Source organism: Anser anser, assembly GCF_964211835.1.
Source record: "Anser anser genome assembly, chromosome: 1".
In the NCBI taxonomy this organism is placed as follows: Eukaryota; Metazoa; Chordata; class Aves; order Anseriformes; family Anatidae; genus Anser; species Anser anser.
This window is the reverse complement of record NC_139720.1, coordinates 209,357,324-209,380,452: the sequence shown is the minus strand read 5'-3', so window position 1 is coordinate 209,380,452 and position 23,129 is coordinate 209,357,324. Positions and strand designations below refer to the sequence as shown.

At 47.7% G+C, this 23,129-nt stretch overlaps 3 protein-coding genes across 26 annotated transcripts in view; 1 reads left to right on the top strand and 2 right to left on the bottom strand.

The window, feature by feature from the left end:
* The window catches only part of PAK1 (p21 (RAC1) activated kinase 1), an 805,686-nt gene that overhangs the window by 679,374 nt on the left and 103,183 nt on the right, over positions 1-23,129 (bottom strand). The gene's annotated exons all lie outside the window — the stretch shown is intronic.
* LOC310904406 (unconventional myosin-VIIa-like) lies at positions 592-11,934 on the top strand. Its single transcript, XM_083849096.1, has 12 exons — positions 592-1,010; positions 2,120-2,273; positions 2,445-2,600; positions 2,807-2,912; positions 4,199-4,312; positions 5,110-5,197; positions 5,384-5,490; positions 6,412-6,597; positions 7,548-7,664; positions 8,374-8,457; positions 8,730-8,849; positions 9,851-11,934. The coding sequence occupies exons 1-12, from the start codon at positions 884-886 to the stop codon at positions 9,938-9,940; spliced, it is 1,449 nt and encodes a 482-aa protein (XP_083705222.1). The 5' UTR covers positions 592-883; the 3' UTR covers positions 9,941-11,934.
* LOC310904399 (glycerophosphodiester phosphodiesterase domain-containing protein 5-like) overlaps positions 12,434-23,129 on the bottom strand; it is a 33,079-nt gene continuing 22,383 nt past the window's right edge. Inside the window, exons 7-16 of one of the 2 annotated variants that reach the window (XM_083849076.1) lie at positions 22,972-23,065; positions 21,339-21,484; positions 20,914-20,996; positions 19,904-20,054; positions 19,152-19,376; positions 18,198-18,355; positions 16,318-16,465; positions 15,121-15,203; positions 13,940-14,022; positions 12,434-13,485 (exon numbers count right to left, since the gene is read on the bottom strand). In XM_083849076.1, coding sequence (XP_083705202.1) covers positions 13,454-13,485; positions 13,940-14,022; positions 15,121-15,203; positions 16,318-16,465; positions 18,198-18,355; positions 19,152-19,376; positions 19,904-20,054; positions 20,914-20,996; positions 21,339-21,484; positions 22,972-23,065 — 1,203 coding nt within the window. In that variant the 3' untranslated portion in view covers positions 12,434-13,453. Of the gene's footprint in view, positions 14,023-15,120; positions 15,204-16,317; positions 16,466-18,197; positions 18,356-19,151; positions 19,377-19,903; positions 20,055-20,913; positions 20,997-21,338; positions 21,485-22,971; positions 23,066-23,129 lie in introns of both variants that reach the window. The other variant, XM_083849075.1, reaches the window with a different exon arrangement.

Sequence of the window (23,129 nt, the reverse complement as noted above, 5' to 3'; positions counted from 1 at the left end):
GGGGGAATGGGCTAAAGTTGCGACAGGGGAGTTTTAGGTTGGATGTTAGGAAGTACTTCTTTACCGAAAGGGTTATTAAGCATTGGAACGGGCTGCCCAGGGAGGTGGTGGAGTCACCATCCCTGGAGGTCTTTAAAAGACGTTTAGATGTAGAACTTAGGGATATGGTTTAGTGGAGTACTTAGTGTTAGGTCGGAGGTTGGACTCGATGATCTTGAGGTCTCTTCCAACCTAGAGAAATCTGTGAATCTGTGAATCTGTGGGAGGCTGTGCTTAGTGGTCTAGTATTCCTTCCCAGTGATCCCTTACACAGCCTGAGACCACGTAGGCAGCAGGTGAATTACGTGGGGACATTTTCATCTCAGCTCCAAAGCATGCACCACTGCTGAATGTAGCTTACCAGACTGATCAAAAAACTCCCGCTCCTGTTTAGAGGGGTTGGCAGCCCATGGAGACAGACCAAGTCCTGTGAGATGTCTTCACCCTGGTGGGTTTGTTCTACTGGGCAATATTCTTTCATTGTTGCTGCCCATCTCCCTCACCACCCATTGCCATCACCCCTTCTCTTGTGGTTAGAAGCTTTTTTTTTTTTTTTTTTTTTTTTTTATTTCAGTAGAAAAGGTGCTTGGGTAGGGTCCAAAAGGGACTTTTCTGAGCCCTAGGAAAGGAAAAATGACTACCTTTGGACACAGCGGGAGACAGATACTCTGTAAAACTGTGAATAGCCACTTGGTGTAAGAGTTCTTTATTCTGGTGTTGTGAACAGCCTTCCAGGTGAAGCACTGGTTACACACAGTCCATTTTATCCCTGTAACCTCTCCACCTTTCCTTTTGCTTTTCCTTTGCCACCAGGCCACCACCCAAGCACACCCTGAGCAGGGTCATGATCACCAAGAGCCGTGGGAAGGACAAGTTGTGGTGTTACACCCGTGAGCCCATCAAACAGCCGTTGCTGAAGAAGATCCTGGGGAGCGAGGAGCTGTCCCAAGAAGCCTGCATGGCCTTCATTGATATCCTTCCACTTCCTGGGGCACCCCTTGGGCAACAGGGCTGACAGGCAAAGGGCTGAGCAGCTTCTTCAGAGACCCAACTAAAGCCCATAGAAAGGTTTCTGGTCCCTCTTAAGGGCTTTGGGACCATGTCATGGACTTGGAGATGGATCTGATCCCGAAATCTGTATTTGAGCATCCTTGAGAGCTGATGGGTGTCTTCTCCATAAGCAAGGTCCAGGGAGTAAGTTACTGAGTCTTGCAGGTACACATCGCTTAGCGGTTAACTCAACAGTTCTGTTTTGGCTTGCTTCAACTCTCCAGGATGCATCTGCTGTAGAAGGGAGTAGACCTAATCATTATGGATACAAACTAGTCCTCATGGCCTCAGGGACAGGGCTTGATGCCTGAGTATCACTTTCCTGGCAGAATAAAGACAGCATGGGAGAAAGAAGCTGAGTACAAATATAAATCTAACCTGTGGAAGTCGCCTTTGTGTTTTGGTAGGGTTTTGCTCTAGGATACAGACTTTAGTTCGAACAGTTCTGTTGGTATAAACCCGGTACTGATGCTACAGCACAGTTACTGCTGCTACAGTTTTCCTCCTAGCAGCAAATAACAGCAGTAGTAGGAACTAAAAGGACTGGTAAAAATTGAGAACATCTGCAATTTTATCATTCTCCTTTCCATGTTAAACACATTTATTCAGAATACTGTGACCTGTTGTCATGCAGAATAGGTACAATATGGTGAAGTGGTGAAGGTCATCATTTGGTTTATGTTACCACAGCTCCAGTGCTGTCTGCAGAGCTCTGCCTCATGACACCAGCTGAAAATCTGGTCTTTTATAGTGGTATCACTATGTGTGATCAGGTAACACAGTAGTCACAGAACTTCCCTAGGCCTACATCCCAACCACAAAGTGGTTCTTTCTGACCTGAGATGATGCATGAAAAAGAGAGAGAGCTCGCTGGACATCTCCTAAAGAAATTTAAAGCCTTACCACTGTGCCCCCTCCACCAAATTGCAGCCACTTCTGTAGTCAAATGTGGGATGTCTTTTATCACATCATCAACAGAAGGGCTTCTCCAGACCTCCCGCTTAGCTGATCCTTGACTCCTGCCTCCCACCAGTGCTGAAGTACATGGGTGACTACCCATCCAAAAGGACCCGCTCAGTCAATGAGCTGACAGACCAAATATTTGAAGGTGCCTTGAAAGCTGAGCCTCTGAAGGATGAAATCTACTGCCAGACCCTGAAGCAGCTTACGGACAACCACATCAAGTAAGAGTCGTTGGTTTTGCTTGGCCCAAAGACACTAGCCTCTGTTGGGCAAAGGAGATCTGGAGCCTAAGCATGTCTCCTCCCCTCTAGCTGAGAACCACCCACCCATGCCAAAGCACAGAGCAGTGTCCATGCCATAACTTTTTTCCTCCTGGATCTTTCCTCATTTAGGTACAGTGAAGAGAAAGGCTGGGAGCTGCTGTGGTTGTGTACAGGCCTTTTCCCTCCAAGTAACATCCTCCTGCCCCATGTCCAGAGGTTTCTGCAGTCCCGAAAACATCACCCGTTGGCAGCAGACTGCATCCAAAGACTCCAGAAAGCCCTAAGGTACAGCACCAAAAGACCTCCTAGTCCTGACCATGTCACAGCATCCAAATATGCATTAGAAATTACAAGTAGGAGATGTTTTGGTAGTAGTTGGAGGGACACTGGAAGCTCACAGCCTTTCTCTGCATTCAGCCAAACTGAACTAAAAGGACTTTGGGTGGAGGATGTTGCTGATGCTATGGCACTTGCCTCTCCCTGTTTTGCAGGAATGGATCCAGAAAGTACCCTCCCCATCTCGTAGAAGTGGAAGCCATTCAACACAAAACCACCCAGATTTTCCACAAGGTTTACTTTCCTGATGACACCGATGAGGTAAATGGGATAGAAGGAAACTTCATTTTTGTCAGGATGGATGTCAATTTTCTTATTAAAATCCCAGAAAAGGCTACTGTTGTTTCTGATTCAGAAAAAATTCAGCCTTCCCAGAAGAGTCTGAAACAGCAGCATCAGAAAGATCCATCCTTATCTACCTTGGTGAGGCAGGATAGAAGACTGGAGCTCAGGGGTCTGATTTCCTGCAATTCACCTTCTCCAGACATGGGTGCTGAGTCAGTCTTCACTGCAAATTTTGACTCCAGGAAGAGAGAAACAGGATGTGTTCATCTCCATCCACGCCCTCAGTGGTTCACAGGCCTTGGCCATCAGTTATTTGCAGCCTCAACTGACAGATTCAGTCCACCAAACCATACCCAGCTGGGTACCAGTCCCAGGGACTGGGCTGGGAGCTGGCAAGAAGGAAACTAAAATTATTCCCCATTCTGACCTGAGATGATGCAGAAATCATAACATCTGCACTCAGGAACCTTTCATTAATCATCTTAGACATTAATAAGGCATGTAGATAAATTGAGGCTGGAGCAGATAGGCATGTCCTTGCAGGTACTGCTCTCTCATGCTACTGATTAGTCTCCCAGTGAGGTTTGCCTGCTCCTCTCTTTCATCATGCCCTTGGGCACAACTAAATTCTTGTATTTCCAAGGGAGTTTATGTGAAAAGCAGTGCACACCCATGAAGGGAAAAGGGTATTCTTCTCCAGTAGCTGTGTGTGTGCCCATGTTTTTCTGTAACGGGGTTTTACAGATCTCCTGGGACTTCTTATCACTCTGAGTATTTTTTCTATGTGACTAGTAATAAGCTGCTTTATACACACGCATCTGTGTGAGAGCCAGTAGAAGGAGGCAGAGGGGACTTCGGCACGTGTCTGTGGTCCCTTTGACCATGGCAGTCACCCAGGTGGGCTGGCCAAGTAGTGTCCCTGTGGTACAACACGCATTTGCACTGAGGGGCAGTGGCACTGAGCTCCAGGCCATTCTCTCATGGTATGTGGAACATGGGTTCTGGTGGTTCAGGCAAACGTGGCCATGCATGGGACTGGCAGAAGTTTAAGTTCCCAATAAGTTCCCAATAAGAAGTTCATGGCTGAACTTCTGCAAATTTCCTTTTCACATGTCCAGAGCCACAATCCATAAAATCACTTCTTTCGTTGGTGGTGGGCACTTACATCTTTTCACATATCTGAGCCTAGAGCTCCTCGAAGAGAGCATGAAGCAGAAATTAATCTTGAGGTAGCAGTGGTGATGATCTTCCTTTCTTTGTAGGCATTTGAGGTGGAGTCCAGCACAAAAGCCAAGGATTTCTGCCAGAACATCTCCAACAGGCTGCTCCTAAAATCTTCTGAAGGCTTCAGCCTCTTCGTCAAAATCTCTGACAAGGTGAGTGACCCACACAGAGGCTGGGGTAATGCCAAAACACTCGGTGCTTCACAGCAATCATCCCAAAGGGCTTAAAACACAAACAGGCAAAGGTCTCCTGTGTTGAGAGCAGGTGGCTTTAACGCCCGATGATAGCACTGTGGCAGCCTGCTGTGTCCTGCTGACTGAGTGATGCAGCCAGTGCCACCCTATGTGCAGGATCTCACACTAATTGTGGCCCACCGAATCCCTGTGTGATCCAGAGTGAGGCAAGAGTCACTCTTTTTTTGCCTTTGTTGTCATTTTTGTCATTTTTTGCCCAAAAAGGTCACTGCATTGCGAATTAATTGAATGTTAAAGAGCACATGGGGACTGCCAGATGGAGCCAGCCTGGTCCCCTCTGGGTAGCTGTTCCTGTGATGCTGCATTGATCTGGGGCAAAGGAGATAGGGTCCATCAGGAGAAAGAGGTAGAAGACCCATGTTGCTGAGACGGTGTCCTGGTTTTGGCTGGTTTATAAGGATTAAGAAAAATGTGCAAGCTTAGAGCTGCCTTGGGCAACTGGAAGAAATCTACAGAGATAGTCATCAGGAAGGGAAATTAATTGCTCCAGGGAAACAGGAAGGTGCAATAAGAATTAATGGGTGGAATTAGAGCGAGTTGTTGGCAATGGCTTTCTGGCATCAGCAGTTTGTAGCAGAGAAGTCTAATTGAGACAAAGCAGTGAGCAAAAACTGCAGGAGATGGGGCAACAGCCAGCCCTGCCTGTGGCCTCTCGCTGCTTCCTCAGCCTTTGTAACCATGTGCTGTGCCCCCAGGTCATCAGTGTGCCCGAGGGCGATTTCTTCTTTGACTTTGTGAGACACCTGACGGACTGGATAAAGAAAGCAAGACCAGCGAAAGATGGTAACAGTGACTTTTCTCCCTTTGGGGTCACGCACAGCCCTCCTTGAGCCCTCCAGCCCTTTTAAAGATGGGCCACGCTGCTGTGGTTGTGCTGCCCGTGCCAGCCCTGGGGGCAAAACCTGACAGATGACCTGGCTGGTGCTCTCAGCATTGCTCTCAGATCTGCTCCCTGCTTCCTTCGCACAGGTATAGTGCCTTCCCTCACCTACCAAGTGTTCTTCATGAAAAAGCTCTGGACCAACACAACGCCTGGAAAGGATTCGATGGCAGATTCGATCTTCCACTATTACCAGGTGCTCTGGGAACCTGAGATAGCAGCAGAGACTTTGGGAGGAATTAGGGTGGAAAGACTGTGTATGTGCAGATGCATGAAGTTTTACTTTTAACAGAACAAAGTCCTGCCTTCAACAGAGAGCTATGAAGAACAGTTGGGTTGTATGGCAAGGACCAGGCTTCATGCACTGTAAGGCAACCAACTCAGCTGAGATTTGGGCCAGATGTTCTTGGGAAAGTAGCAAGAAGTGGGACACAGTAGCACTCAGCCTTAGCAGGGAGTACAAATTCACAAGCATTCTGAAGGTTTTCAGCTCCTTCATTCTTGGGCGTGAGCTGTGATGGTCCCAGCAGCCAGTCAAGAAGCTGCAGCTCTTCTGCACTTGTTTCATCTGGGAAGAAAGAGACATGTGCATGTCCCAAAGCTTTTTCATACAAGTATGCAAATACACAGATGTTCCCTGTGTTCTTGCCTGGATAAAGCAATTATCCTAATATTATCATAGCCTCTGATGCTTTGATAGTTACCTGACACATTTTCAAGCATCTTTTCGTAATGGGGGAATAGATTGAAAAAAAAATGAAAAGGAAAAATAAAGGGAGGAAAAAAAACACATTCAATTCCAATTGTCCATTACAAGGGTTGGATTTTCAGCAATGAGGGAGGGAGAACAAGACTGTAGGTTCACACATCTGATACCTACCACAGGGACCACCCTGTAACACGAGAACGTTTCAGGCCAGAGAGGATCTTTAGACATCAAGTGTGGTCTCAGCTGAGCAGCTGCCTGTCCACCACACTTGGTACAACAACTATGAGTGTTCCTAAGGCAGAGCCTCATATCCAGGAGCTGGAGACCTCCAAAAATGTGATTTAGCACCAGAGGGTGAAGGTCTGAGGTCACCCCCTCTATTTCTGAATGGCTTTCTTCCACATACAGGAGTTACCAAAGTACCTGCGCGGCTACCACAAGTGTACACGGGAAGAGGTCCTGCAGTTGGCAGCTCTCATCTACCGGGTGAAGTTTGAGGATGACAAATCCTATTTCCCCAGCATCCCCAAGCTTCTGAAGGAGCTGGTGCCTCAGGACCTCGTCCGGCAGCTCTCTCCAGATGACTGGAAGCGGGTAAAACAGCAGCTTTAGTCATAGGTCAGGCTTGGTGGGGGGAAACCCAGCATCTCGTGTGACTTGTCTGATGTTCAACACTGAAGTCAGGTTGCCAGAAGGAGTGACCCATGGTCCCTCTTGAGCCTTAAAAGGGCCACAGTCTCTCCAACAGCACCAAGAGAAGGAATTGTACATGTGTTCAGACACACACACACGTTGTGGGCTTTGTGCTGCACGTTGCTGTGACTGTAGTGGTGGATGCAGTGCTGTATGGACACATCTAGGGGATGGTCTCATGTAAAGCTTTGTTGTTGAAGGCAGACTGCTGAGCAGAAAGGCAATTCTCCCCGCTTTACACAAGGAGAGCTGTGGCACAGGTACGGACAAGTCTAGGCCATAAAGTAATGTAGATGTCTCACTGCCAAGAAACAATCTTGTAAGTCCTTTCTGTTTGCTGGGACTTGAACTTGGCCATGTGTCTAACAAGCAAATTATTGGCTTCTCTGTGTCGAAGTCCCCTCAGTCCCTTCTGCTCCCAAAATTGAAAGATCAAAATTTATAATCCCTATAATGGAGTCATCAGTACAGCTTCTAAGAAAGGACCTACTTTAGTTCCAGGCTCTGCTCCAGTGACCCACCAACACTTCTGTGAAGTGTTCATTGGAGCAGAGACTAGAATAGATGTCTCCACCTGGAAAACTTCTCCAGCTACTTTCTTGGCCCAATTAATATTTACTCATCCCAAGAAACTTGCCATCTGAGAACAGCTAATAGGCAGGAAGAACTGATCACAGGTTCACCATATGCTGTGGTTTGTTAATGAATCTCAGCGAAAGCCCAGTTACCGTGAAGCAATTATGGTTTCTGGTAGGATAGTCCGTCTTTGTAGCATGATGCTTCTTTACCTGCAAAAATCTTTGGTCCAAGGTAATGCAAACCCTCCAGCTCTGCTGTCCTCTCTGTTGCAGTCCATCGTGGCATACTACAATAAGCACGCAGGCAAAACGAGAGAAGAAGCCAAGCTTGCCTTCCTAAAGATTATCTTCAAGTGGCCTACATTTGGATCAGCATTCTTTGAAGTGAAGGTACCTGCTCTGCCTGGGGGTTCCCTGGCAGCTTTGAGACAGTATCAGAAGTCCCGTATCATGGAGGGGTTCCAGGTATGCAGGGTTGTCCCAGTGCCTGGAGTGGAACAACCCTGATAAGACAGGGAAAGGATGTAAGTCTCTCCATCAGTAAAGGGCTGAGATACTCATTTATGGCTGCCCTGTCTCTTTACAATACTGGGGCATTGTAGAGCATCAACGTATCTCAGTCCTCTTCAGGTCTATCCTCGCAGCTGTACTGCTGAGGAGGCAAGAGCCATTCTCTGTTTTGTGAAGGGAAAGGGGAACGTGTAATTTTCACACACCTGCACACACTGTGAACCCAATCCAGATCACCCATCATGGCACCAGGTTCCCATCACAGGCAGGGGAGGCCAGTAGTGATGAAGTCCAAGAACTCTGGGCACCTTATTGCAACCCCCCATACTCAGGGACCATACATTAAGCATGGTGTGGAAACATGACGCTGAAACCGTTCATGATATCTTTGAACTTAGGCACCTTAATTTCTGTCATGTTCATTAGATGGCATAGTGGATCTGAATAATATCCTGTGATTTTTCCACCCAGAGTGATTTAGCTGCCAAATGTAAATGCAAATGCTGGCAGAAGATACTGGGTGAGGAAATAGGAAAGCACCTGATTTAGCACGACGCTTCCCCTAACCAGTTCATCTCATTTCCAACAGCAAACTACAGAGCCAAATTATCCAGAAATCCTTCTAATTGCCATCAATAAGCATGGAGTGAGCCTCATTGATCCCAAAACCAAGGTAAGCAAGACTGAGGTCTTCACCAGGTGCTCCTGAGCCAACTCCCCAACCCCTTACAGGGTTAATCCCAAAGGCTGTGCTATTCCACCAGCCACATGGACCTTCCAGTAGAGCAGTCCTCCACGAGAATGGAGGATCCGCAGTCTTGCACTTCACTGCTGTTCCTGTGAGGCCATGGTATATTCTCATTTCAGCAGACATCCTTGGTCTGCTTGAAGGAAAGTTAAAGGTTGAGGCTCTCGTGTTGAGTGTGAGTCTTGTGTTCCCACCAGGATATTCTCATCACTCACCCCTTCACCAAGATCTCCAACTGGAGCAGTGGCAACACCTACTTCCATATAACTATCGGCAACCTGGTGAGGGGAAGCAAGCTGCTCTGCGAGACATCCCTGGTAAGGAGTGTTAAAGATTGATGGGCACAGTTAGAAAAAATCCTGACTTTGGCAGGCTAAAATAAACTGCTTCCCATAAGCCATGTCTCAGGGATTCTCTGGACTGAAAGTGGTCTCATAGAAGACCCAACAATGTGTGTTTTTCTTTTTTTATTTTTATATTTTTTCCCCTTGATTTCAGCACTGTCTGGTTGCTATCTCCAGAACAGCTTTTCCTAGGGATGATTTAGATATTAAGTATGGGGATATGTTAAGTGTGTAAGGCCTCACCTCCTATGCATCCATGGAGAGCTTTATGGCAGCACAGAGTTCATCCAAGACTTCCCTGCCACTGCCCCCAGGGCAGTAGCACTGGACAAGCCTGTAGTAAGCAAACAAGCAGCACTCACACCATGGCTCTGCCCAAGCAACTGGGGCTCTCATTAGGTCCATCTTCCAAGTTACAGGCAAGCCTGAGGTTCTTGGGGCATTGCCGACCCAGGAACATGGGACACTGCTCCATGTCACTGGAGTGAAAAACGTATCAAAGCAGATGTGGGCTCAGGGGGTGTCCTTTTACCAAGATCCTTTGCCCAGCTTGTACCTACTAACAGCCACAAGGAAAAAAAAAAAGAAAACAAAACACTTCTGCTTAGTCTATCTTAAACTCAAAGCATGTAGGATAAAAAGTCCTGTCCTGTTATTAATTTGGGGCGTTCACATTATTTTTGGCCATTTGAAAAATCCACTCCCCTTCCAAAGCTCCACACATCCTTAGCCTCAGCAGCCTCCTGGGAGAGACTTGCACTGTAAATTGTGTTTGATCCTTGTGTCAGGGCCATATCACTCAAGGAGAACTGTGGAAAAAGGAAGAAGGAAAAAGAAAAAAAAAAAAAGAAGGGAAAAATATACCTGGAAACATATATATAAGTTAACGACTTGTAGCAAGTGTGTTCAAGAAGCATGAGCCAGAGACCAAGCTGTGCTATAAAGGCAGGTAACATCTTCTCTCTCCTCACCAGGGCTACAAGATGGATGATCTTTTGACCTCGTACATCAGCCAGATGCTAACAGCCATGAGCAAACAGAGGAGTGCAAAGGGTAGCAAGTGAACTGCAAGAAGCCACTGGCAGGTGGCCATGGGGCTAATTCGCCAGCTGAGGGCTGTGGGGTACCCATGCAGCTGGGGGAGAACCTTTGCCTCCCAGATGTGGAAGATGAGCCGAACGCCGTCAGGGAGTTCGCTGGACTCTGACCTCGAAGGCTCCAATCCCACCTCCCCTTCGAGCGAGGATGACTATCTCTGACCCCCCGTCCTCCTTCCCCACCCTGCACCCCGACTCCACCTTAAACCTCAAAGATTTCCAGGGGACACCACCGCTCTCAGGCAGTGACTGAGCAAAGAAACTCCGGCAGGACGTTTGCCTGAACCCAACAGCTGCCATCAAAAAGGCTCTGGGAAGAGGATTTGTGTGTGTGTGCGTGTGCGTGTGGCTTGGTTTGGTTTGTGTTTTTATTTTAAGTAAAGAGAGAGCTATCGAGATGCTAACGGCTTTTGGTGAGCTTATGGGCATTTCAGGTTTGAAGAGGAGTAGCAGAGCCCCAGTCCATGCTGGAAAGGTGTCTGATGAACACTGCGGGGCTTGTTTTTTGACATCACAGAAGAATACACCGTGTTCTTAAGGACAGGAAGAAAAAGCAGGCTGGGAGGAGCACATTTTAACCAGGAATCAGAACAAACAAACCACTGATCGAACAGGCTAGAGTACTGAAGTGCTGTCCGTGCAATGCTGGAAATATTTAAAGAACAAATTTTAAAGTTCTGTTTCTTCTTCTATTTATTTTTTAAAATATTAAAAAGAAAAAAAAATATCCCGCAATTTGCGCTGGTATCTGGACGATGACTCAGGGCTGAGGGCGACCTGCAGGACAATTCCTCGCCCTAGGATCCCCCTGGCACCGTGACAGCCAGTGACTGGGGCACATCTTCCCCAACCTAAGGGCTCAGCTGGAAGTGAAGCTCAGAAGATGTCATCTCCTTTTGCCCCCCTTGTGTCCAGACAAATTAACCCTGGGAGGATCTTTACTGCAAGCTTCAACGTGGACGTAGGGATTTCGAAGTTCCTGCTCTTGGAAGATTGTGGCCAAGCCCATGTGCAGAAAGGGCTCTGATCTAAACACGGACTTGGCCATCACAGCTGGAAAAAACTTAATGATTTTGTTGTGCTTTTGTGTGTGTTGCTGTATAAAAGGGCTCTCTGCCAGTCCCGGTTGGAGCCTGAAGCACTCTCAGAGAGCACAGGCCCATGATTTCAGTGGGTTTTTCTCCATCTTTGGTTGGCCCTGCCGATCTGCTGGCTGGTTGTCCCATCGTCCACCCAGCACCACGCAGTGTGGAGCAGCTCCTTTGGACCAGAGCTGGGACCTGCCAGCAGAGAGGAGGCTAAAGGCATGTCGTGTCTGGGGGGAGGTAGGGGAAGGAGCATGGGGTACCTTTCCAAAATCCAGGCTTCAGAGGAGCACGTTCCTGGGCAGGTGGCATCAGGAGGGGTGAGAAGTGTCTGCTGAGAGCTGATGTTGGTGTCACTAACCAGTTAAGCTCAAGTAACCCTTGCTGGGCTTACTGGGCTCAGTCTCCCAGCGCTGTGGCACCAGGAGCACTACCTGCCAGGCCACCAGGAGCACGGCATCTGACGGGGATACAGCAGTGGCTTTGGACCTCGGTCTCTCCACCAAAGCAAACAAAATGCTGCTTGGAGACGTCCACCAGCCAGCCAGGGCTGCTAGGAGATCCCCCTTACCACCACGACGAGCCTCCAGCCACCCCTGCCGCCCACAACACGCTCAGTAGACGATGCAGCCTAGCAATGTTCTCCAGTGCTGGTCTGGGCCAGCTTTCCCCCACCGCCACCCTCGTCCCTTCGTTCACAGCTCTGTTGGCCTCCCGTGCACCCCACCATTTAGGGGGTGCTGGGACTCTTGTGTGCGTGTGCCTGTGTGTCATATGTATTAGCATCTGCTGGCCTCTTTGTATTCACACCGAGCAATGTAACACGAAAAAAAACGTATGTCCAAGTGAAATATTCTCATTAAAAGGCATAAAGTGGCTTGCGGGAGGCTGTCCTGCACTGTGCGGTCGTGGTGGTGGCTCCACGGGTGGGATCAGGGCCCCCAGGTCCTCAGCAGGGAGAGGACTTCTGGTGGAACGGGGCTCCTGGTGAGAATATCCGGCAACGGGGAGCGAACTGTCAGTGGACACAAAAATTAAGAAAATTAAGAAGGGGGGTAGGGAGCTAACACCATCATTAGGATCCTTTCTGCACACTTCATAGATCTGGAGCTGCTCTACACCAATCCTTTTGCCCTTTTCCAAGGGAAGCTACTGCTTTTTTGCACATCTAGCCTCCAAAATACCTCAAAATTGCAAGCTTAGAAAGGTTTGAGTGCTTTTCAGCACAGTTAACTTTGAAACCCTGTACTTCCCTTTCACCTTTTATTTGTGATGATATGTTTAATCAGCAAAAACACACCTCTGAATGATGATGATCTGAATGCCACGTTCTTCCCCTTTCCCAATCCCCTGGAATAAGAACAAAACAGGATTGGAGAGCCAAACTGTATTTAAAACATCACCTACAATTTACAAAAAAAAAAAAAAAGTTTTTATTATCTGTTCAAGTAGAAATGTATGGCTTAAACCTGGAGATGTTCACATCTCCCTTGCAGAACAAGGCATGGAATTCCTTCCCCGTATGTGCCAGCAGCCACCGGGAGAAATGAAAATCGGAATAAATCCCAGGATGCAGAGCAGGTAACAAAGACCTTCCCAAGGGAAAAGCAAACAGGACCCCTCGTGGAACCAGTTCACACCCAGCTCGATGAAGAAGTGTTGTGCTCCTGGTTACTGTCCCGGTAGTCACATGGCCAAGGCACCAAGAAATCCTTTAGCATCTGTGGAAAATACTCCCTCACCCACAGCCAGGGTGAAGTCTGTCCCATTGGGGTTTACGGCAGGACTAGAGGAGGGGAAAGGAAAACCTAAGCTGTCCCTGCCTGTGTTATGGAGAGGCACAGACCCTGGTGAACCATCCAGCAGCACTTGACCGTCGTGGTGGGGCTGGGGAGCTCCTGGGGCTGGAGCAGACCTGAGAGGAGGAAGGGAGTGTGTGGACAGGAGACTGGAGAGATGTGGACAACCAAGGGCAAGGAGGACTAGAGGGTGCTCGGGTGTTTGCAGCGAAGATAAAAACAAAGCTGCACAAACAGAGGGCTTACACACTGCAGGAGGGCTTACAGGATGAGATACAAGTGGTCTCAGAGGGAAATGGTGGTTCCTACACGAATCCTGCCAGGGAGGTTTAATCCTTTCACCGTGGTGCACAGCTTCGTCATGGACACAGCCCCATCTGTGCTCCCTTACACCCCGGGGATCCCTGCCAGGCATGGGACTGAGAGGAAAGCAACAGGAGAACAAGGTCAGTGCTCATCTCCATCGGGGTCGTGGTGGCAAATGGCTCCCCCTTGCCAGGCAGGCTGCTGTTTGCACCGCAGGAAGGGGCAGCAGGGCAGGCTTTGCTCTCCGATCCTCCGCGAGATGGCAGGTCTGCACCTCCTCCTTGCCCGCGTCAGGCCACGACAGCAGGCATGTTGCTGAGCTCTGCAACAGAAGACAAGCAGTGAGCTATTGACACACCTCCAGCTATTTTGCCAGCAGTCACAAGCAAAGAGCTTGCCCCAAAAAAATCCTGCAGCCCAGGTTGGGTCATTTTGTCTGCTCCTTTAGTCCAGAAATCTGGCGCATGGGGGTATCCCCAACAGACCCCACCTTGCCGTGGAGATCTGAGAGTGCTCAGTGCCCTTCTGTTCCTTTTTCACAGCATCCCAGAGTAAAGCAGGTCAGAGGGGACCTCTGGAGCTCTCTGGTCCAACCTCTGCTTGAAGCAGAGCTCAAGGTTGCTCATGGCTTTGATGAAAAGTGATGTTCATCACTGGGGAGGAACCACAGCACTGCACCCATGCTGAGATAACCCATCCATCCTTCACCACGACATGGGCGTGACAGAGGTGACCCCGAGCAGGATCCATCTCCTGCCCCCCCTCACCCCGCTCACCTGTCCTGAACTTGTTGTAGGTGCCGCTCTCCAGCATCGAGCCACCATCGTGGGCACAGCAGGAGAAACTCCGCTCTCGCCACCTGCCAGGGGCAAAGTGCTTGGATCAGGCCACTGCTTGCTGTGGTTCGCCCCGCAGCTCCCTGGAGCCCCGATCACCCTTTTTCTACTTTGTCAGGGCAGGACCTGGCCTGGTACCTGAGGGTTTGCTCAAGTTTTTAGTGAGAAGGGATCCTGATGCACAGCTGTGATGTCTAAGTGTCCACGTTTCACGTGTAAAACAGCATTTTGAAGGCGCCTTTTTGACTAATCCCTCTCCAGGCTTCCAAAGCAAAACTATAGCTGTCTCTCCTTTTCCACACCAAAGCAGTCCACATAACCACGCCATGCTTATAAGCAAGCCAGGCTGCTCACCCAGGATCTTCCTGATCTTTCCCCCTGCTGTGACCCGCAGCAGAGCTGTGCTCCCAGCACCCCTGCAGAAAACAGCCCCGAGCTGGCTGGTCTGGTCCCTCCACCCACCCACAGGCAGGTGAAGAGCTGAGCCCAGCACCTCCTGCTGTAGGAGCACAGCCTGGCTTCTGATCCAACCACGGCAGAGCTGAGCATCCAGCAGCCTGACCCCAGTTTCTCCGTTATTAAACATAGATAATGTCTTGGACAGCACAGAAAGAAAGAAAATAGTGTCTGTGACACTCAGGTATTTCTGGGTATATTTCATATTTCAGATAGTTCGTCTGGGAGGATGGATTCCTCAGTGACTCTGATATATGCAGACAGAGACATGAGGTGCACAAATGTTAACAATGAGAGCTCTCCTCCTAAGTTACATCCAATGTCCAAATAATCTAAATAGTAAAAAATAGAAAAATCAGTTCGTTTTCCAGCTTTGATAACTGGATTCTGCTGCTACTCTAAACACACCAAGTCTGCACTGAATCCTTCGGGTTGGTGATGTCTGAGTTACCAAAAGGAAAGGGAAATATATAGCAAGCAGGAGCAGTGCAGAGGCTTTTGGAGACTTTAAGGCCTTTTTTTTTTTTTTTTTTTTTTCTAATTCTTCAAGAGGAAGATGTCCTCTAGAGCAGTTTTAACCCTTCAGGTCACTGAAAGCATCCCTTCGTTCCTCCAAGGGGGACAACAGATGAGGCTAGCACGGCCACTAGCAGCTCAGTAGTTACCAGTGCAGAGCGAAGATGAGTGAGATGAGGAGCACAGAGGCCAGGTCCGTCAGGATCCACATGATGTTGTACTGCTGCGGCGTCTGGAAGGGAACAACAGAGGACGTGTCCAACACCAAGGACCCCGAAATACGCAAGAAAGCTGCTCTAGCTCCTCCTTGCTTCTTGATCCTAGCAATTCAGCTCCCTGGTGTGCATGTGAAGTAATATCCTTACGGTGTTTAAGGTATTTGGTGGCATTTTAAAGAGGTCACCTGCCAGTGGGTGTTGGTGCAAAATCATCGGTCTCAATAAGGACAAGTCCGCTGGGTGGCCAAGGAGACTGGACCACATCACAGTAAATACAACAGGGACTTGTTTGGACAGGCAGGCCCTGTAGTTTCCTTTGCTTCCCTATGACATTAATATCAACAGATGGCATTTGGCTGCCCCTGGAAAAACTGTACTTAAGTGAAAACCAGAGAGGGGCTGGGTTGGCTCCTGCTTCAAGTCCAAGAGCATCTGAAGATTTGTCCTCACATCAGACCACTCCCGCCCTCAGAATGGACTGAAATGATGCGGTTTTCTGGGTGGGAGATGGAAGCACTGTAAAATCTACTTCAAGAGCGTGAAACCAGTCATTCAGAGTGGTAACCTGAATGCAGGGACTCTGGTGAGACCAGTGACCCAGGTGCTCCGTAGCCCTATAGGTTGTCAAAGGCACAGTAGAGGGCAGACAAGCAATGTGAAAAGTTCCTCACAGCAGGTTTTTTTTTTTTTTTTTCCCTTTGGGCTTGTGACAACAGACCAAGTTGAGAAGGAATGTAGGCGTTCCTGGGATTTAGGAACTTTTGACAGCAATAAGGTTCTTTAGAAGCTTAGAGATTGAAATCCTCATGCGATATCCACATGTACCCTCAAAGGCCCCTTCCTTTAACCCTAGACAAGTTTCAGTATGACTTATTTTCCCTCATGTCAGGCCTGAGTCTCCAAGTCCAGCCAACCAGGGTTCTTCTCCATGGACCAAGAAGAACCAGGAAATGAGGGTGATGATACCTGGTATGGCTCAGAGGAATGAGGTAAACCAGGTTCATGTTAAGTCTGTCTGCATGCAGAGGGACTTTATTCATGCACAAATCAGCCCATGGTCTCTAAAGGTAGCCATGAATATCTGCCCCCCATTTTGTACCCCGGGAACAAGGGAGGATCACTGCTTACCATGAGGAAGAGGGGCTGGCTGAGATTCTTCAGCGTGTGGACAGCATTAGTGGTCACAGAGTGTGCCCCCGAGCACCACGCCAGGGAGAAGAGCCACGGCTCGTTGATCACATAGAGGTTGGTGGTGATGTTTGCCTCAGCGTATTTCCTTTAAAAGACCAAGAGGCAATTGCCTTCATTAAGAAAAGCAAGGAGGTTAGTACTTCCTTTGGGCTGAATCAAGGAGAGCTGGCAATTCTGTATGGCAATTCTGTCCTAACTTGTTATAGGACGTAGGTCAGGAACAGAAAAAGGAAGCCCAACCAGCCAATAATCGGTTGATAATATCTAATTCCAACACCTACATGGGCAGGGACACCTCCTGCTAGGTCAGGTTGTCCAGAGCCCCTTCCAACTGGCCTTGGGCACTGCCAGGGCTGGGGCACCCCCAGCTCCTCTGGGCAGCCTGGGCCAGGGCCTCAGCGCCCTCAGAGGGAAGAATTTCTTCCCAACGCCTCCCCGAAGCCTCCCCCCTGCCAGGCTCCAGCCGGTGCCCCTCGTCCTGTCCCCCCAGCCCTGACAAAGAGTCCCTCCCCAGCTTCCCTGCCCCCCCTGCAGGCCCTGGCAGGCCGCTGGCAGCTCTCCCCGGGGCCTTCTCTTCCCCAGGCCCAGCACCCCCAGCTCTCTCAGCCTGGCCCCAGAGCAGAGCTGCTCCAGCCCCTGAGCATCCTCGCGGCCTCCTCCGGGCCCGCTCCAGCAGCTCCGTGTCCTTGTGCTGGGCCCAGAGCTGAACGCAGCGCTGCAGGGGGGGCCTCCCGAGAGCGGGGCCCAGGGGGACAATCCAGCTGGGGGCTGCCAGCTCATATTCAGTATTCCACCTAAAAATGCATTTGTCATCTCCCAATAGTGTGTTTAAAATAATCTTCAAGGTCATTATTCACATTTCTTATGCTTGCAGCAACAGCTGGCCATTTGTGATGTCCTTATAAGTTACTGAAATTTAATATGAAGTGATACCATTTCTCTGTATAACACTAAGGGAATGTATCATCAGTATGAGCATTTGTAAATTTATCTACAGTCTGCCCAGGATTTACCCAGATTTACCCAGATGGATCTAGCTAGCATTTTAAATGTTGGGAAAATTATCATTAAGAAAACATGAACATTATTATTATCCGAAGGGCTAAACGTTTTCTTATACTTGTTTTTAATTATTTTTCAATGCTTTTGAGCATGGGAAAGAACAAAAAATCCTGTTTACAAAAGGAGAGCTGGATAGGTAAGACATTTCATGTGTGTTTTTAAAAATATCTGTTTATGTAAGACAACCATTTTGGAGAATCCTTCAATAAATGTGGAGCTTTCCATTGGAGAGATTACACTGTTAGTGTGTCCCAAGCAACAGAGTACTGGTAGCAACAGAGACAATAATGAAGTCTCCAAAATACCATCTACAAGAGTGTTGTGTTCTCTCACCACAGCATTATGCACTCACACCGATGTTTGTGGAGGCCATAGGAGGTTAAATAGTTGTTTGTTCATTCTCCATGGTTCATTATTAGCAATACTGAGGATGGCATATGTAGAAACCTGGAGACACCTGCATCCTTCTAGTCAGCAAATCCTCAGATCCCAGTGAAGTAGATATGGACTTGGACAAGGAGGGGTGCTACCCTCCTTGCTACGTATGCTACCTCTTGGCCCTACACGGGGTATACAGTAGGAATGAAATAAAGTCCTTCAACTCCAAAATGTAACAGGGTTGGCCACTTAACCTAAAAGAGCTCTTGCCAAAAATGCTGTAGATCCTAGAGCTGGTCACTGGAGGGAGGCATTGCCACACACATGAAGCAAACATCCTCTAGACAACAGCACTTCGGGCTGAAACTGCAACCTACCGGATATCTTCACTGGACATTTCAGTGTAGGCCAGATTGAGTTTGACAATATTGTCCATCAATAGGTCTTCAACTGGGGCTTTAGTGCCCATTGTCTGCTGAAACCCGGGAGCAACAGAGTGAACAAAGGACCTCATATCATTCTCCAACCATAAGACCTGCAGGCAACAAGAGGACTTGGTGAATTCAGTGAGCTCACTAATATGCCATGCCCTTCACACAAATCCAGTAAAGATACGATCTTGAGGGGCTTAACCCAGCCTGTCAAATGATATATTTCTTGAAATGATCAAAGCACATTTAGATTCAGGGTTTAAATTTGCAAGTCACTTTCATCAAGAAATCAGTATTCACTGTTCCTTCTTATCGACTTGAAATCAGTGAGAACATTTCACACAGCCCAACAAAAGACGCGGTGTTTGAAATGAATGAAAAGGCAGCTTTGGTGAATGGGAAAGGCAACAGAAAATACCCTCTTCTCCCATTATCCTAGCATGGGAGCAGATATGGATCAGCCTAACTCTGGACATCAATGGATATAACCTGCTCCACATGGATTTAGCATCCATCCTAAGCAAGGAGTTAACAGTGAGGGAGGAAGGCAATAAAGCTCCCAGCTACTTTAATTTAAACCAGGAGTTTCTATGCAATATATAAAATAAGTATAGGTGGCTTATTAGGGTGTACGCTGACAATTATCACAATGATGAAAGGACACAGTTAGGGGCCTAAGGCATCACCGGGTATATCTACACTTTCTGATTTCCTGTGTTGCTGTAGCATTATGCCACTTTGTACCTGCTGAGGAACTGATAGTAGAAGTATATTCCAAATGATGCCTCTGAAAACAATTGGGACGCAAGGGGAAAGACTGCATGCTCGTGAAGTCACGCCAAGTATGACCCCAATTCAGAGAACAAGAAAAAGGGATACAAAGAAGAGCGGCCAGCCTACCAGATGGGGTCTAATCCCGGACTCATTGAGGATGACTTCCAGGGTTCTGTTGATCCACGAGTACCTGTAAGGATGTTTCTCTGGAGGGCGGTAGAGATCAAATATAACAAGTTTATTCTGACTGTCTGCGAGGCGCAAGAAATTACTTAGCTTGTAAATTGACTGATTCATTGCCTGGTTTTGATCTGCCCTTGACAGTGAGCCCATGCATGAAAAGGGTTTGTCCTAGAAACAAACAGATGTAAAAAGGAAATCAGTCAGCCAGTCATATCTAGGAGCAAGCTGCATGCAAACATTTCATACCTCTGTAAGCGAAAAAGTTTGGCATCAACCCTCAGTAGGTGAGGATATTCTATTCTGCTTAGCTCTTCTACCTGAGAAACATGGATAATTAACCCAGATGACACTGCTTCTGGGACATAAATTGTGTAGCTAGCTCTGCTGTTCTTCTCTGTCCCATCACGTAAACCGTATTACACACAGCACCTTGCACAAGTACCTGTTTTCTTCTTTCTCCAGACCATCTGTTCTGCTGCTGCCATGATAAGGAGCTACAAGAACACCCACCAGCCAAACAAAATAGGTCTCCTAGGCCTAAAGGACAAAAGGACAAAGCAAGGAGACCCCCAACTGAATGACTTCTACCAACTAAGTGTGGGCTCAACCAAAAGTTTCTCTCCTAACTTTCATACTAATAAGCTGTAGCCAGCCAGTGTCTCTTCTACAACATCACAGTCATTTATGGTGCTTGCCTTAAGGAACCATGCTCCAGCATTCAACTCCTTCAGGGTATCCCAGGAGAACAAGGCTGCATTTTGAGCAGTGTCGTTGGGATAGACCTCCCTGATGTTGGTTGTCCTCCTCAGGCTGCTGTCATGCATGAGGAAAGGAACACCGTCGTAGCTGTTGGAGAGCAAGAATTCAGGTCACCTGGAGTGGAGATCATTCATGGCACAAGCAGAGTCAAACCAGGTGAGAACAACGTGTGGGCCACCATGAATGCAGCAGTACAGCCTCCCTTAGAGCAGAGGGTAGGGTAGGAAAGAAGGCTGACACTCAAGATACCAAACTATTTCAAGCTTAAATATTTCTGGGTCACCTTGGTGAAGCTGTACCTCACTGTGACTCATTTTCCTCAGGGGCAAAGTGGAGATGGTGACATTTATGCCTGCCAGCCCCTAAAAGAAAATGGGTAGTAACTTGTGGCCAAAGGCTCTTTCTGCTGACACCAAAGTGCTTCTACAGGTTTCAGAGGACTGAAGTTTGAATGGATAGAAAGGCAAAATTCTCTTTTATAGAAAGGTCTTTATTAATAGAACACCTAAGTATTAGTATTTTAGTTACTTAGTGCCTGGAAACTGCTCATCCTGCCCAGTAGGTTAGAAGGTCATGGCAAAGAGTCCCATACACAAAGGTAATTAAAGGTCTAGTAATTATATCAATGATGGCACAGGTCTAAATACAATTTTCTGGTGGTTTCTAGGCCTGATAAGACCTTCAGTGAGGCCTGGAAGTCAGACTACAGTAGGAACTTGTCTCTGTATGTTGCAAAAGTATTTAAAATATACTGTAGAAATAATGACTGTTAGATAAGAGCTTATTGAGAAGAGCCATGTCCCACAGCCCTTAGCATCATGCAGCAGCTGAGGGACCCTGTCCCAGCCGTTGGCAGAACCAAATTGCCCAAAATTACATGGCAACTCTCCAAAGGCAACTCTTAGAAGAAGTATCTGCTTTGGGAAGTGTTATGTTTTCCCCTTACCTAATGGTGACATCTGTTTCAAGACCATCCCCACCATGTTCAATTGTCTTCTGAAATGACATCTCAGTGTTTTCTGGTGCCAGCTGGGGAAAAAAAATGGGCCATGAGCAGACTGGCTTTAGACACACTCTGGAGGACTCTGTAAATACTTTCTGTCTCCTTGTAACGCCTGTTTTGTATTAAAGGACCACCATTATCTTGTTAAAGTCTCCCGTTTGCTTTCTTCCACCTTAGCCACCAAACCCACCATGTCTCTCAGGGTTCCCTGTTAGCAAACGCACAGAGCGATCATTTGGCACACAGTTCCAAACGGAAAAGTCTCCCTTTCCACCCTCCATTGATTTCTTGGGGGGAAAAAATGATGATGATGAAGGCAACAGCACACAGGATGAAGAAATGATGTAAAATAGCTTCTCCAAACCTACCATCGGTGCTCCGCGGTGTCCAATGAGGGCTGGCTTTGGTCCAAGTGTCCCCTCCTCTCTGATGCAAGGAGAGTACATCCCCAGAGGTATCAAGAAAAGAAAGAGAAGGATAGCCAGGTATGGACCAACAATTACCACCTGAACAACTGCAAAAATTTGAAGGAGGAATGCTAGAGTTAATCCATTTGGTAGCACAGCGTTTGCCTTGCAGCTTGACTTTTAATACAGCCCTCCAGCTAAGTAACTGTTGGGCTTTGTCCCATCCCATTTTCCATCCCTTCTTCCCCTAATTTTCACCGTCTGTCCAAACAATACAGTCCAGGACGAAGAAGGATTTGGGCTGTTTAGGCTAGGATTGCAAGTTTTGTGCTGCACTTGCATCTCACTATGCCGTCCAGCAAGACACAGCCTTCATTTCTTTTTCATTAGAGATGATGCAATGCAATTTCCCCTACCTGTAGAGGAATGATCCTCAACAGAAGGATGCTTTTTTTTTTTTTTTTCTTACTCAAATAAGAGCAGGCAACATTTTAAAGTTTCATTCCCCTCCAGGTGAATGCTTCCCTGGTTTCTTCAGACTGCTGTCACTGGCTTTCTGTACGTGACATGCAGTCTCCTACTGACACTGGCTGCATGGGTACTGCATCTCAGAAACCTGCCAACTCATTACCTATGGTCTCTGGAGTCTGTTGACATATTACTCAAGAGTCCCAGCGGGCAACCTTCACCTCAGAGAATGAAACAGTTCCTCTGAGAAGCACCTGTGCACCAAAATTCCTTATTTAGGTGTGTACCACCACCCCTCTGCACACTGTATTAGTGGCTCTGAAAGAACTTGGGGTTACACCAAGTCAATGTATGGAGTTGAGTGACCATTAGGCACAGTGGGTTGTAAAGTCTTGGGTCCCAACATGTTCCTCCCTACCCCCAGCTGCAGTTAAATGTAGAGAAATTCCTAGGTAGGAAACAAAATGCTCCCACCAGCACATTCTGTCTGAAGTCAATGGTTTCTGTTACAAATCAACATCTGCAGATGGGTGTCATGTAGACAACACTGGATATATGGAGAAACTGGGTCAGAGAAAAAGAGCCAGAGCCAGGCTCTTCTGCAGTTGTTCTTGACTCCTTGCCCTTACACTTCCTGGAGCTCTCAAAGGGATAACACCAGGAAAGGAAAGCAAAATTCCTTAACAACCAATCTGAAAACTCTTTTCCCCATCTCATCTGGCTTCTCCTAAGATCCTCTAGTATGGACTGACTTTCTGAGACAGTGAAACTGAGCATAGCAATTTTGGACACTGGTTGCTCTCTCCTGCAAAATTCTGACCAAATTTTCACGCATGATCTAGAACTTGGGGACTTTTGCTAATCTCCTTATCTTTAGGGCTTGTCACAACCTTGGTATACACCAAAACTTTGCAAGGTAGCATGCAAATCACTAACAAATATGGACAGGCCCAAGACAGTGCATAGGCTAAGCCCCAGCCCTGCTGATTTCTCTGGAATACTCAAAAACTAAAATTCAACTCTAGCTGGAATGTGGATGTGGGAGGAAACAGCTCCTGCACGCTTGATTTTCCACACTGATATGTGTCTTTTGTCATACAGGGAGCAGGAAGCAGAGCTACTGTACCTTTCTTATCTGCTCTGATGGCATACAGAGCCATGGGCCAGGAGAGGAGGACCATGATAGTTATTGCCCCTATGTGGAGATAGGGAGCTGTGATCTGGAAAGGAGAAAAAAGGATTTTATTCAAAGGATGAAGTGTGGATACAGACAGAAACAAGCCC

Excerpts from the sequence above, each read along its gene's own strand:
- LOC310904406 (XM_083849096.1), top strand. The coding sequence starts at position 884 with ATGATCACCAAGAGCCGTGGGAAGGACAAGTTGTGGTGTTACACCCGT. Across the intron at positions 2,913-4,198 it reads TTCCTGATGACACCGATGAG|GCATTTGAGGTGGAGTCCAG; the intron begins GTAAATGGGATA and ends CTTTCTTTGTAG. Across the intron at positions 5,491-6,411 it reads CGATCTTCCACTATTACCAG|GAGTTACCAAAGTACCTGCG; the intron begins GTGCTCTGGGAA and ends TTCCACATACAG.